Source organism: Lampetra fluviatilis, chromosome 2, assembly GCF_964198595.1.
Source record: "Lampetra fluviatilis chromosome 2, kcLamFluv1.1, whole genome shotgun sequence".
Taxonomy (NCBI): domain Eukaryota; kingdom Metazoa; phylum Chordata; class Hyperoartia; order Petromyzontiformes; family Petromyzontidae; genus Lampetra; species Lampetra fluviatilis.
The window spans coordinates 12657078-12673146 of record NC_136276.1 but is presented as its reverse complement, the minus strand read 5'-3'; the positions used below and the strand labels follow the sequence as shown (position 1 = coordinate 12673146).

At 44.8% G+C, this 16069-nt stretch overlaps 1 protein-coding gene across 3 annotated transcripts in view; it reads left to right on the top strand.

Annotated features, from left to right (window-relative positions):
- The window catches only part of LOC144942924 (sodium channel protein type 2 subunit alpha-like), a 100612-nt gene that overhangs the window by 35413 nt on the left and 49130 nt on the right, over window positions 1-16069 (top strand). For all 3 annotated transcript variants that reach the window (XM_078869965.1, XM_078869972.1, XM_078869955.1), the window contains exons 12-15: window positions 4373-4612; window positions 10412-10813; window positions 11735-11870; window positions 12339-12577. In XM_078869965.1, coding sequence (XP_078726091.1) covers window positions 4373-4612; window positions 10412-10813; window positions 11735-11870; window positions 12339-12577 — 1017 coding nt within the window. The remainder of the gene's footprint in view (window positions 1-4372; window positions 4613-10411; window positions 10814-11734; window positions 11871-12338; window positions 12578-16069) is intronic.

The window sequence follows — 16069 nt, the reverse complement described above, 5'->3', positions numbered from 1 at the left end:
GAGGCCATGTGGCCAGATGACGAAAGTGTCATCCACATATCTCTTCCACAGGGAAGGACGCAGGGTGGATGTCTGGATGGCGTCTGATTCAAACTTTTCCATGAAAATGTTGGCTATAACTGGTGACAAGGGGGAGCCCATAGGGGTACCCTCATTCTGTTTGTAGAAGGTGCCATTCCAGGTAAAATAGGTGTTGGTGAGGCAATGCCTAACCAGCGCAGGTACATCAGAATTCAATCCCTGTTGGACTAAGTCCTCAATTATTGTTAGGGTGTCCGGTACTGGGACTTTGGTAAACAAAGATACTACATCAAAGCTGACGAGAATGTCATCAGGAGATAGTACCATGTCCTTAACCATAGAGACTAATTGGGTTGAGTTGAGTACTGCCGAAGAGGCAGTCTCTATGGTTAAGGACATGGTACTATCTCCTGATGACATTCTCGTCAGCTTTGATGTAGTATCTTTGTTTACCAAAGTCCCAGTACCGGACACCCTAACAATAATTGAGGACTTAGTCCAACAGGGATTGAATTCTGATGTACCTGCGCTGGTTAGGCATTGCCTCACCAACACCTATTTTACCTGGAATGGCACCTTCTACAAACAGAATGAGGGTACCCCTATGGGCTCCCCCTTGTCACCAGTTATAGCCAACATTTTCATGGAAAAGTTTGAATCAGACGCCATCCAGACATCCACCCTGCGTCCTTCCCTGTGGAAGAGATATGTGGATGACACTTTCGTCATCTGGCCACATGGCCTCCCAGCATTGAACCACTTCTTGGACCACATCAATTCTAGACACCCATCTATCAGATTCACCATGGAAGTGGAGAAAGACGGTAAACTACCATTCTTGGATATTCTGTTTAAGAGGAGGCTTGACGGATCCTTGGGACATTCTGTCTACAGGAAAGCCACCCACACAGATTCCTACCTGAAACCGGATTCCCACCACCACCCATCTCAAAAGAATTCTCTCATCAAAACGCTATACCACAGAGCCCATGGCATTTCTGACCAACACCACCTGACTGATGAATTAAGACATGTACATCGGGCCCTCAGGATGAACGGATACTCTGACCGTACTATCCACCAAGCTGTCTCTCCCACCACACAGAAACAACCACATGAAACTCCGACCAAAACTATCACGTTACCATACATAGCAGGCGTGACCAAAAAGATCTCCAAAATTCTAAACAAACATAAGATCCAAGTCCGATTCAGCACAGTGCATAAAATCCGTGATCTGATTCCATCTGTGAAGGATGTCGTTCCTGACTTACAGTATCCTGGAGTCTACAAATTGAGTTGCATTTGTGGTGATTGCTACATTGGAGAAACAAAACGTCATGTTGCTGATCGTGTCCGCGAGCACAAGTCAGATCTGAAACACGGCAGAACTGATTCTTCGGCCGTTGCCGATCATTGCTACAACTCGGCGGGCTCTCATGAAATTGTCTTTTCCGAGACCAAGGTTCTCTGCAAGCCTCCTGGCTACCATCAAAGGTTTGTACACGAAGCCATACAAATATACAAACACAGACATAATTTCAACCGTGATGATGGGTACAAACTCAGTAATCACTGGAAAGATGTTATTAACCACGCAAAAAAGACTTAATTACACTTTTTGGACCATCTTATCTGACAGGCACTATTTTAATTTACTTCACCGAGTGTTAACATCCCCAGTTATTTTTAACAGTACTCTCTTCATTTTTCAGCCTGCATTGGTATAAACATGGGCATTTTCGTTCCTTTGTTCTATCATGTGTATCAGACCTCCCCTCCCCCCTCTCTGTCCATTGTGTTGGCGTGCGCAGCAGCCGCGTCCAAGCCGTCGCCAAATTTTTTGTTGGCTCCCTCCCCCTCCCACCCCCCTCCCTCCCGATACGTTTCCATTCATTGGCTACCACATTCTGATGAACTCCCCCCCCCCTCTCCTCCCCCCCTTCAACTTGCTTATAAGGGATTACATCTTGAATCATTGCTTCACTTGATGCAGCTAATCTGGCTGTGACGGTCCCACCTGATGACGGAGACTTGTGTTGCCTCCGAAACGTCGTGAATTTTATTTTTGTTTTGTTTTATTTTACTTTCATTACTTTTAATGTTTTACCTACGTGACTTTACCGAAAAAACCTGAGAATATCTACAAATTGAGTTGCATTTGTGGTGATTGCTACATTGGAGAAACAAAACGTCATGTTGCTGATCGTGTCCGCGAGCACAAGTCAGATCTGAAACACGGCAGAACTGATTCTTCGGCCGTTGCCGATCATTGCTACAACTCGGCGGGCTCTCATGAAATTGTCTTTTCCGAGACCAAGGTTCTCTGTAAACCTCCGGGCTACCATCAAAGGTTTGTACACGAAGCCATACAAATATACAAACACAGACATAATTTCAACCGTGATGATGGGTACAAACTCAGTAATCACTGGAAAGATGTTATTAACCACGCAAAAAAGACTTAATTACACCTTTTGGACCATCTTATCTGACAGGCACTATTTTAATTTACTTCACCAAGTGTTAACATCCACAGTGTTTAACAGTAATCTCTTCATTGTTCTTTGATCACCGCTCGCCACGTTTCCATTCATTGTGTTGAGCACTACGTGATGTCTTTGATCACCGCTCGCCCTCCGTCCCGGCGCGTCTCCATTCATTGTGTTGAGCACTGCGTGCAGTCTTTGATCGCCGCTCGCCCTCCGTCCCGACACGTCTCCATTCATTGTGTTGAGCACTGCGTGCAGTCTTTGATCACCGCTCCTCCTCCCTCCCGATACGTTTCCATTCATTGGCTACCACAGCCTGATAAGCTCTCCCCCCCCTCTCCACCTCTCTTCAACTTGCTTATAAGGGATTACATCTTGAATCATTGCTTCACTTGATGCAGCTAATTCGGCTGTGACGGTCCCACCTGATGACGGAGACTTGTGTTGCCTCCGAAACGTCGTGAATTTTATTTTGTTTTGTTTTATTTAACTTTCATTAATTTTAATGTTTTTACCTACGTGACTTTACCGAAAAAACCTGAGAATATGAATCATTGCAGTCACGAAAGCTTCAAATCTAGAATGTCTTTCAAGACCCACATTGGCAATATAGGCAACAAGCTAAAACAAATGTTGATTCATGCTACAGAAACAAACTTTGTCTTCTGCTTCAACTCCATCTGAATATAGTTAGTGCCACCATCCTGGCCATTTTTAATTATTGTGACACCATCTACCGCCTAGCTTCTTAATCTTCCCGAAAATATCTCACTTCATGATACTGCTCTGCTCTCCGTTTTGCCCCTTAATTCCCCTATAAAACTTATTGCAACCTCTACACTCACTCAAATCTCTCCCCCCTGGATATCCGGAAAGGATCATCATGGAGTTGTATGCATCCTAATGTTCCTCTTAAACAAATTCACCAATTACCTCAAGCACTACTTCGTTTCTCGAACTCCCTACCATAGCCTCAGAAGTGCCTCCTTATTCCTACAAAAAAATCCATTTGCTAAAACCATGTTTGGTAAACATCTTGCTGCTCCACATTTCTGGAAAACCCTTGCCACAGATGTATGGCTCCATCCCCTCCCTTCCCTCCACCTCTTTACTCCCCTATTAAACAAAAAAACAGAGAATACTTGGACATGTACCTAACTTCTTCTGGCGCCTCTTGCTACATATTTGAAATTTCTTTTTTCAATTTGCATGTATCTTTGTCTTTTTTGGGCTAAATATACAACTTACTTGCACCCGTACCTAACCGTTTCCGACGCCTCTTCCTCTGATGTTACGTTTGCTCGGTTTTTTTATTTGCGTGTTTTTTTTACGACCGTTAAATACCTAATTTGTTCATTGTGTAATATTCTTTGAGGACCCTGTACTCGTTCTCTACAATATTAATGTCGTCTCTTTTCCCCATGATGCACATGTCCCACTGTCTTGTATTATATTTTGAGATGTGGTTGCCTTTTTACGTGCATTGCATTGCGCAATATATATCCACTTCGTATTGTGTATTGCGTTACACTATATAAATCCACATTGTGTTCTGTGTATTGCGTTACGCTGTACAAATCCACATTGTGTTCTGTGTATTGCGTTACGCTATATAAATCCACATTGTGTTCTGTGTATTGCATTACGCTATATAAATCCACATTGTATTGTGTATTGTGTTATGCTATATAAATACACATTGTATTGTGTATTGTGTTACGCTATATAAAGCCAATTGTGTTGTGTGTTGCATAGCGATTTGTAAATCCACATTGTGTTGTGTATTGCGTGGCGCTATATAAACCCACACTGCGATGTGTCTCGTGCTGTGCACGCTTGGGTGTGGCTTGCCGCACCAGGGGGGCACAGGGGACAGCGAGCCCCTGTCCCGGAGCTCATCCGAGACGTCGCGCCTGAGCTCCAAGAGCGCCAATGAGAGCAGGAATCATCGGAAGCAGCAGAAGAGGCAGAAGAGCGACTCGGACGAGGGGGAGGAAAAGAGAGACGACGAGAAGATCCCCAAGTCAGTGTCGGAGGAAAGCATGCTCCGCAAGCCGGGCAGTCTACACGGCAGCCGCAAGTACTCGACGCACCGAGAGGTAAAGCAAGATCCACACAGATCCACCCAGCTACAAACAGCTCCACGCAGCTACACACAGCTCCACGCAGCTACACACAGCTCCACCCAGCTTTACGCAGATCCACGCAGCTCCACCCAGCTCCACGCAGCTCCACCCAGCTCCACGCAGCTACACCCAGCTATATACAGATCCACGCAGCTATACACAGATCCACGCAGCTACACACAGCTCCACCAAACTCCACGCAGATCCACACAGATCCACCCAGCTACACCCAGCTCTAGTCAGCTCCATGCAGACCCACCCAGCTCCACGCAGCTACACACAGCTCCACGCAGCTCCACCCAGCTAAACACAGCTCCACGCAGCTCCACCAAACTCCACGCAGATCCACACAGATCCACCCAGCTACACACAGCTACACCCAACTCCACGCAGATCTACCCAGCTCCACACAAATCCACGCAGATCCACCCAGATCCACACAGATCCACCCAGCTACACCCAGCTCCACACAGATCCACACAGATCCACGCAGCTAACATGATGTACTATATTATGACAGTACATTCGAATATAACACAACATAACAATTGTATAATAATGTATACGCAGTGTAACATATAATATTGTAACAATACATAACATAATAGTACAGTATAAAATATAATGTACGATAACGTAATACGTTACATTACAAAAAAATGCAAGGTGTTTTGCATGACACTAAGAATTAATCGTCCAGTATTTACCATCTCAGATTCACTCACGACACAGTCTTTATACCATCCAATGAAAATTAGCCATGGGAAATGATTTCAGAGCTTAACAAAGACGGCTGCAAAGTTGGGCTGCTCAAGGTAACCCAGAGCCAAACAAAAAGAATACACAACAAGTTTGTGTGAAGTTGTAGGGATACAACTGGAAAACACAGTGGATCATGGACATCGTTTTAGCTTGTTGTCCTACGTACGGTGTGAAATAAGTTCAACGCGCAGTACATAGATACATAGACTTGTAATGGATTGTTTGTCCTACGTGGCGCGACTCTTTTACATCATGTATCGTCTCTGTCTAGTTTGTAAAGTTTTGTTCGCTCAGTTTATAATTAAAAATGTAAACCAACCAATATATATAATCATCCATTATAATGGATCATTATGAAGCCGTCGCCATCTCTGATGGCGCTGCAATGCAGACGCCCATTGAGCACGGGCATGTGAGCTGATGTCATGGCTCTTCCACGGTAGGTGCCCTCTTGGACGCCACGGTTGGCTACGTTCGGTGTGAAAAAAGTTAAACATACATCGAGTATATAGGTTGATTATTGAAGGCATACCAGGATAAAAATTAAGAGGCGAGTCATAGCAGGATGCAGTGCTTTCGGGGAATTAAATCTGATTATGAAAAGCATCGTGTAACAATGAGCCTAGACAGTTTTCACTTGGTGGAAATTTTCGGCCACGACACGTGACTCAGAAGCTTGTGCTCTGACAAAAGAAAATGTAACAGAAAATGTCACTATAACAACAACCTTGGAGAGATGAACACTGTCAATTAGTCCGTCAGAGAGAGAAAGCCAAACACTGGTGTTCGACTGTTGAGCACGCACGTACTATCAGATTCTTTGACTTTATCAGATTCTTTTGGGTGTTGACTGTTATGTTAGCCGACTATCTGTGTTGTATTACATTATATTTCTAAGTTTACTATGTTTTGTTTTCTCTTTCATTTGTGCCTGATGATGCTTGCTTGTGTTGCAATCGAAACGTCGTATGATATTATTTAATTTCTTATTTTCTCTTTCTACGTGACTTTACCGAAAGGACCAATGAGTATCAGATTCTTTGTTCGTTCGTTTCTCAGTCCGCGCTCGTCCTGGTGAGGGTCGCAGTGGCAGCATGTTGAGTAGGGAGGTCCAGACCTCCCTTTTCCCTAGCGACAGACTCCAGCACTACATTACTATGCACTACTACACGACCATACACTACACTACTATACACTACTACACTATATACTACTATACACTACTACATTATACACTAACTATACACTATTACACTACTATACACAGACTCCAGCTCTTTCTGGGGAATTCTCAGGCGTTCCCAGGTTAGCTGAGCAACATAGTCCCGCCAGCGTGTCCTGGGCCGGCCCCGGGGTCTTCGCCCAGTGGGACATTCCCGGTAGAGTTCCAGGGAGAGTCTCCTAGGGAGCATCCTTACCAGGTGCCCAAACCACCTCAACTCGTTCCTCTCGATCTGGAGGAGCAGCAGCTCGACTCTGAGGCTCTCCCGGATTACCGAACTCCTCACCCAATCACGGAGAGTGAGCCCAGCAACCCTGTGGAAAAACCTTATTTCGGCCCCTTGTACCCGCGATCTCATCCTATCGGTCATCACCCAAAGTTCTTGACCATAGGTCAGGGTGGGTATGAAAATCGACCTGTAAACCGCGAGCATTGTTCGAGAACTCAGCTCCCGCTTCACTACCACGGAACGGTACAGCGCCCGCAACACTGCGGATGCCACACCGATCTGCAGGCCGATCTCCGGCTCCCACTTACCATCACTCGCCAAAGAGACCCTGAGGGCAGCTGTTCCCCCCTCACCTGGAGAGAACAATCCACCATCTCCCGGGAGTAACCATGACCTAAGATTTGGAGGTGCTGATCCTTATCCTCGCCGCTTCACACTCGGCATCAAACCGTTCAAGTGCACGCTGGAGGTCACAGACTGACGAGGCAAAGAGGACAACATCGTCTGCAAAAAGCAGCGATGGCATCTCCATGCCCCCGTACTGGATGCTGTCCATACCTCGGCTGCGCCTTCATTTCATGTCCATGAAAATCACGAACAGAATTAAACCACTTTTATATAACACCAAAAATATGGACACAACTCTCACTCCGGAAATAGAGGGACCGGATAGCGCACAAAAGCGGAAACGGTACATCATACTCTCACAGCATCTCCCACAAGACATTGCAGGGAACACATATGCTACAAAGCAGAGGAAGGCTGGAGAACCATACTCCCTTGACCCCTTAAATATCCGTGAGAGCGAAAAGATCTGGTCCATTGTTCCACGACCATGACAGGATCCACATTGTTCCTCCTGAATCTGAGGCTCGGCCACTGGGCGGAGCCTCCCCTCCAGCACTCTTATCAGATTCTAGAAAAGACAAATAAATACGAAATTGCATTATGCCTAGACCTTGGTTTTATGCTTTCAGCCTTGCGCCCTCGTTGGAAATGTTTGTGATGAAGAGAGACTTGCCGAATGACAATGGCCGCTAACTTTCCACGGAGTGGTACAGATATTCCATTGGCCTCGTAGGTGTAAAGCCTAAAATTTGATCTACGTGATCTTCCAACAGCGAGCATTGTGTTGGAACTGCTGCACCCCCTAGTGCTATTTTATTTTTATATTACGGCAAAAGGTTACTTAGGGACAGTGAGTCTATGGGTGCAGGTGAGGCTAAAAATAAAAGCCTCGGCTTCTGAGCTCTAAGAGTGAGTGGGTGCAATGCAGTTATCGTGAACATCATGTGGTTGAGTGTCTCAGAAACTGAAACGCATCACATTAGTCATGTTGACGTTACGTGAATTGTGAACCACGCAACCTGGCTCTCAAGTTTCTATTCAGAGAGGAATGTAATCCTCATATTGCCTGGGCATGCATTTGGGAGTTACCAGCATTAGATTATGATCGGTCAAAATCGATCCAAAAAAAAAAAGCTTTGCGAGGTGCCATTCAGGGTGAGCGTGGAGTGTGTTTGTGTGGACAGCACTGCGCAGGTATTGTCCCAACACGAGCCTGGGGGCTCCTCCGTGTGATGCGCACGACGTACTGAGACCTCATCTGAGCCGGAATGGAAAATTAACTGTAACTTGAAATGAGAAATTGCAACGCAGAATCGCCAGAGATGGCAGCGGCTCGGCAGAGGCCTTTATGCAGCGGTGGATTGGCCGATGGCCGATGATGTCATGAAAATGCGACTTATTTGTTCATTTAACACCAGGAAGATGCTCATAAAAATGTTCACAATGCTAAATTTGGTGAAATTATGATGATGTCGCACATCAGAAGAGCAACATTTTACAGTTTGATGTTTAATTTTGCTATCCAATCAAGAGCTTTGAGAGTGAAATTCATGTTTCCAGGGAATGGGTGGCAGTGGACGGCCATTCCTTCATTGTTTTTTCATTTGAAGTCGTTCACCACATTCACATCGTCGTGGAGTGTCCACTTGTGCGTAGGGCATTCACAGCGCCCTTGTGAACCTGGTGAAATTAAGTAATGAGGAAACTTTGCTAAAAGAGAAGCACATTTTTGTTTAAACAAAAAGGCGTAGACATGGCGTAAACGTTTAGTTGAAACGGCACGGCGTTAATGTAGTTATAAATCTGGGATTTTTAATATATTTTAAGTTATACTATTATTCGAACAAAAGCTTGCTATAAAGAAAAACTTGCTTATGTATTCCTCAAACAAAAAGCAAAACGTTGTAAAAAATGTTTCCTGGCTTTATACATACTTTACCGCCATGTAGTTTGAACTATGGGCAGTGATACGGCCTAACAGGAGTACATTCACTGCTTATTGCAGAGATTCACAGTTCAAATCCAGCAGCCACCCTGATTATAACTGGGGGTGTAATGATCACAATGTAGTAAAACTGCTTCACAATGGCCGTCAGAGATCCCCTGACGCCATTCACAAGTGTAGACCACTGCCGCGTGCTGGCGTCGGGATCCCAATTTGCCAAATTCGAAAATGACCAACAAATTACAAAATTGGGATTATACATAGCAATCATTGCCCCCTATTGGCAGACGAATGCCCCAGGTCAGGCTTGCAAATGACACCATCAAAGTCTCTTGAGTTATCACCTGGTTAAACTAAATAAACTTAATCTTAAATCTTTCGGTAAAGTCACGTAGAAGGGAAATAATAAAATCATATGAATATAAAACAATACATTTCTCACGACGTTTCGACTGAGAAGTTTTATTGTTTTATATTTATATTATTTTATTATTTCCCTTCTACGTGACTTTACCGAAAGAACCAAGAATATGAATCCCTGCAGTCACAAAAGCTTTAAATCAAAATGTAAACAAGTTGTTTGTTTGTCTGTCAATTTTTTGCATTGTACTCAAGCAATGTGTTTTATTTCAAATACTTCCCATACTAGACCAGTGCGGCGAATGCCCTTGTCCTAATGCCCATGTCCACATGTGTGAGGTCGCTGCCTTGCATCGGCAGTTACACGAGTTCAGCGCCGGACAAGAGCTTCTTCCTTTGGCGCGTGCATTGTTTCGAGCGGGGTTTTATTGCCCGAGGCTTTCACAGCCAATGCCACCACAGTAAACCATCGCTGCGGAGATTCTCCGATCAAAAGCCCAAGCAGCCTCCTGAGATTAAGACGTGCTTAAGTTCAGTGCCCTGCCACTAATTACACGAGAAAGAAATATAATTGATCAATATATTGCCTACTTCTTGTGAGTGTGGAGCTTTTATACTCTTAGGTTTTTTCGGTAAAGTCACGTAGGTAAAAAGAAATAATAAAAATAACAGAAATAAAATAATAAAGTGTGGAGCTTTGTTGAATGCGTGTGCAGTTTCTGTATGAGTAAGGCCAAAAATACCCTCGAAAGGGGCTCTCTAGACGTCCCTCTAGTGGAGTCCCTTCCGCCGCTAGTGGCGTGAGCAAGCAATTTCAGGGCCGCACCTTTGCACATCTCGCTGCCGCAGCGATAACTCGAACGCGCGCGTTGCTTCCCCACCCTCTCCGCTGCATTGCTCTGCCAGTCCCTGATCAGCATGTACTACAAGCCGAAGAGGAAGAGCAGCCGCACGAGCCTGCTCAGCTTCCGAGAGAAGGTGCGCGAGCACAACTCCGACAACGACTTTGCCGACGACGAGCAGTCGGAGCTGCAGAGCATGGCCGGGGAGGCCGGCAGCCGTCGCAACTCGCTGTTCGTGCCGCAGAGAGGCCACGGCGAGAGGCGCAACAGCCAGGGCAGCAAGCTATCTTGGGCCGGGCCGAACCCGCCCATCCTGCCGCCGCTCAACGGCAAGATGAACGTGTCGGTGGACTGCAACGGGGTGGTGTCACTCGTCGACCGGCCAGCCGGGACTTCGGTTCCCAACTCGCCCCCGGGGCTGCTGCTGCCCGAGGTGGTCATCGACAAGGCCGTCACGGATGACAATGTGAGGCTCGTATTTACGTCTGATCATAACCGTGTGCTTCACTTGCTCCGGGAAAGCCTTGCTGAGACTCAACGCTCGGTTCGGTCATGGGTTTGGTTGTTTGACCAAATTCTTTATGATTCAAATGTGTTCAATATCTATGGGATATTTTTTTTCGGTATAAAAGTTATGGAACAGAAATAGACTTTACCCTTTACAGAAATAATACAGGAGGTGTTTAGATATTCAAACACCAAATAGACACCTATTGCAAGGCATGTAGTTTGCATTAACCACACAAACTCAACCCAAGCTTTGAGTGCTTTGATATTTGCATTGCCTTTGTGCCGTTCGCCTTTTGGTGTTCTCTGGTCTCACACTGTTGAGAGAAGGCCACGCAGAAGGTTGTCTCTGGTGTAGGCCAGTTTCAAAAACAATGCATAGATTATCCTAGCATGTTTGTTTGTATGTTTTACCACGAGCATGTGTGCTTAGTGCAGACTTGATGCCTTTGCAATAGGTCTCTGGTGTTTGAATATCTTAACACCTGTATTATTACCGGAAAGGGTGAAGCCTATTCTTTTTTTCATCAACTGGGCTCAGCGACCCATAATTAAACTCGGGTTTTAAGCATAGTGAATTGATGGTGTCAGCCCGGTCACCAATGACTGCATAAACTATTCATCATGTTAAATTAGGTTTTCACTTAATTTGACAAACTTCCAGGTATGCGAAACTCAGAAGCAGTCATATCGCATTCCGCAGTCCAATCTTGGAATGATGCATGGAATTCCAACGCGGAATAATGCACTGCTCTGCGAGTTCCAAATGCGTAACATTTTAAATCGTGGCACGCAATGCCAGCAGCACGACAGAATACATTTCGTAAGGGGAAAAAACTTAATTTGAGACTGGGTGATTTTCCGTTGCACTGTGACCCAGGCCACAACTGAAACGGAGCTGCTGAAGAAGCGGAGGCGTGGGTCCCAGCACACCTCCATGGACCTCCTGGAGGAGCCGGTGATAATAAGGAACAGGGCATACAGCGCCATCAGCGTGCTCACCAACACCATGGAAGGTAATCGTCCCTCTCTCTCCACCCCGCCTGTCCTGCCACGGGTCTCAGATGCTCCTGCGCTACCTGGCAACAAGCGGCTGCCACCTGTGCAGCATTGTCGAGCAGGTGTGCAGTGCCTTGTCGTTTGAGCACCACTCTTGCCCACACGTGTATGCGTGCGTCGGCAATATTATTCTCGAGTACGTGTATCTGGCCTAGCCGGGCCATGGCAACATCGTCTACGGTGGTGTAGACTCAGACTTAAATGAGTACTTAGCATGATGTGTACATATCGGCACTGGGAAGACAAAGGTGGTCAGGTATGGTGCTAGCCACACCACCCCTTCATGTCCTGTGCCAGCCCTTAAAAGGTGCTCACTAACAGCATGTGTCCCAAGGATCTGTTAAAGCCGAACCTGGGGGATCTTTGTCCTTGTCCTGACATCTCCTGAGATGCGCTCACTTGTTTGATTGCCCGCTAATTTGCAGAGCTGGAGGAGTCGAGGCAAAATTGCCCCCCGTGCTGGTACAAGTTTGCCAACAAATACCTCATCTGGGAGTGCTGCTCACTCTGGATGAAGGTGAAGGAGATCCTCAAGATGATCGTCACGGACCCCTTCGTGGACTTGTCCATCACCATATGCATCATCCTCAACACCCTCTTCATGGCCTTGGAGCACTACCCCATGACCCCGGAGTTTGAGAATGCCCTGTCCGTGGGAAATCTGGTGAGTTCACTCACACCCGTTCGTGGATTTTAACCCCCATCACAAATTCCAGGGTGCACTTTCTCATAACTGGAGGTGACACTGACATGTTTGGAAATCGCAAGGGTATTTGAACGCTTCTGCTGTTGCCCCCTGCAGCCTGGAACATCCCCACCAGTCATCCGTGCTGCAGACTCCCTCTTCTTCTAGATTTGAAGCTTTAGTGACTGCAATGATTCATATTCTTAGGTTTTTTCGGTAAAGTCACGTAGGTAAAAAATAAAAATTAATAAAAGTAAAATAAAAATAAAATAAAAATCACGACGTTTCGGAGGCAACACAAGCTTCCGTCTTCAGGTGGAACCGTCACAGCACGCTTGCTGTATCAAGTAAAAAAAAAAGACGGAAGCTTGTGTTGCCTCCGAAACGTCGTGATTTTTATTTTATTTTTATTTTATTTTACTTTTATTAATTTTAATTTTTTACCTACGTGACTTTACCGAAAAAACCTAAGAATATGATTCCCTCTTCTGCCTATAACTGACCTCTCCAATAATGATGATGATAATAATAGTCGTAATTATATCCCTTTGGCAAGTTGTTGTTGGACGAAGGCCTCCCCCCGCTGTCTTGGTCATGGTGATCGTTTGACCAAACTTTTCTGCGCTAGTCCACACTGATTGGTGAAGTGGAGACCCAGGAGAGATCACGAAGCACGTGCCTTAGCGGTGGTTGGGAATCGAACTGAAGCAATGCGCCACCACTCCTACTTAATAAATAAATCCATGTTTTAGGTGGCCGCACGTCATGGGCACGTCATGCTTGTTGCTCTTCTTGAGACGTGGCTACATTTAGATATGATGAAAGACTATCATTATTGGGAAGTATAAATCATATATTTTTTATTCTGTTTTTTTTAAACTACTATTTTAAACATAAAAACATGTCATAACATCATGTTTTGGTTTGTCAATCTACACACATAACATGTGTAAAGCGCCACCCCTAGAACTATGTTCTTTTTTACGTAAGAATTTAGTTTTTTTATTAACTTGACAAGTATTGCTTCTCAGAGCAGTATTTAATGCAATGCCTGAAAGAGAAATTTAAATAATCAATACAGAATTTCCAGTCCTTTACCAATCCACTGCTGGATGGTTGTTTGACCATACTTCACCACACTGATCCAATGCATGTTCGCGAAGGGGTGGCCCAGGACCAGTTCAGATATCCATCGCCACTGAGATCAGTCAAGGTCGAGAAGTAAATGCAGGTCGCCAGGTAAAGAGTGCAGTGAGCTCACCACTGTGCACCTACTCCTCCGTAAAGCGAAACACACGCACAAACTTGTGTGAGCAAGAGCATATCTATATCAAAGTTATTTAGTTGCACACATATATATTTTTGACTCCCCTGCTCTGAGCACTGCACCACTGATGTGAGTCGTTATTCACAGTTTTGTATATGTTGATCTGAGAAGTAAGAAGGCTGCACGACTGCTACTGCTGCTGTCACAGCTGCTGTTGCTGCCGCTGCTATTGCTGCCACTCTGACTCACCCTTAAAAACAAGGTTTTTGCCACGCTCCAGCGAAAATGGAACCCGATGTGAATTGCTTCACACTGTTTGATTTGGAAAAGTAGAACAACAAGCGATGGCTGACAGCTTTATGTCAAAAGCAAAATGGGGAATACATATTAATAGCTTCACGGGTGTCCCCAATTGTTCATTAACTTTTCAGCGACAGGCATTGTCTGTTAGCAGGGAAAAATAGTTTGTTGTAAAGGATGTGTCTGCCTTATCCAAACACCTGTTCTGCCCGCAGGTAAATGGCTGTAAAATGGAAGATTGAATGCCCATTCAATTCTGGGTCTCGGTTTTTTTCCAGAGCCTCTTTAAAGCGGGGCTCCCTCCTGCTCTGTGGCGCTGTCATTGTGTTTGGCCGTGTGCGTGAGGTCCTTCGGCTTACTTGCTCTGTCGGCTAACTTGCTCCGTTGGCTAGGCCGCTGCCAAGACAAATTCAGTCGATACACTGGCCGATTTATTTAGTTCTTTATTATTTGCGGTATAATTTTATTCCAAATCGAGACTCCAAGTCGGGAAAATAATTCCACTCGAAATGTTATGATGGCGATGATGACGATGATGATGCAGTGTTTACCAAATAAATGAAATGCCATTCTCTAAGAAATATATATTTAATGTACAGATCCTTTATTTTGTAAAATCGCCTTGAAATCCATTTGTAAACCCACTGCAGTTAAAATGATTTTCTTTACAAATATGGGCACACAAGGGGTTTTGCATCTGAAAGGTGTATTTGTGTTAAATAATATCATTTAAGATTATCAGAGTTTCATGGCTGTCAAGAGTTTCAATTTATTGGTGAAACGTTTGTAATTATGAACTTGTTTTTGTGAAAGAATAGACTCCTGCATATTTTATTACAGTATTTATGAGCTCAGGATATTATATTAACCTTACAGCTACTTTGTCATCATCTCGTATGACAAACTACTGAGAAGCCTCATCATAGTCATGTTTGTGATCTGGTAAATACATATTTCATGGTACACTTTGCAAAACTTACTATCCAAATGAAGCTCTAGACATTTTTAAATGTAGAAACTTGCATGATTTATTTCTGTTTTTATTTGATTGGTGATGGGCTGTCAGCAAGGTTTATTGATCTTTGTTACGTAAATTATGCATCGTCATTATCATACTTTTCATCGCTATATTTATGAATATCACACTTATACATGCAGTCACATCTCTAAATTTCACTGTCAATATGTTATTGGTGTCTCTCCTGTTAATTGAAATATAGTGATAATGTATGGCCCTTTCTTACTCCACTGCTGGATGAAAACCTTGAAAACGACATCGGGGTTATTTGACCGTACTTAACCATGCTGATCAGTGCGAGGCAATGACAGGGAAAAGGGACCCGGGTCCGGTTCAGATATCACTCTCCTCTGATGTGAGCCATAGCTGGGAATCGAACAAAGTCCCCCGGTTCACAGTGCAGTGATCGTCAGTGCTGTGCCAAGACTCCACCACCTGAGCATTCCATTGATATAGATATGCACATGGCACATGTAGTCTGTAATACAAAATGCTCGAGGAATGTTTCGTGCTTTTAAAAGATGGGGACCTTGGCCTCGTCTTCCACACTGAATTAGGGTTCCATGTACTTGCCTCACTGCAAGCAGTGTGCCAATTGGCTGATTGCATACTAAGCCACTCACTGTGGCTGATGAAAATGGTTGTCAAAGGTTTCAACCACCTAAGCTGGGCACGTGGTCTATACGTGTGGTACATATACGGTATGTGTGTAATGATGCGTCAATTTATCGCTTCGAATACATTTTTACTCACGATAACATGCGTTAAATCACGCCAGTTGAAACACTGATAAGTTTCTAAAATCCCTCGCCGCTGTCCACACAGCAATACAAGTGGGGACACCACATTTGCTCGGAAAGTCACGTGTAGATCTGCCTATCGTGGA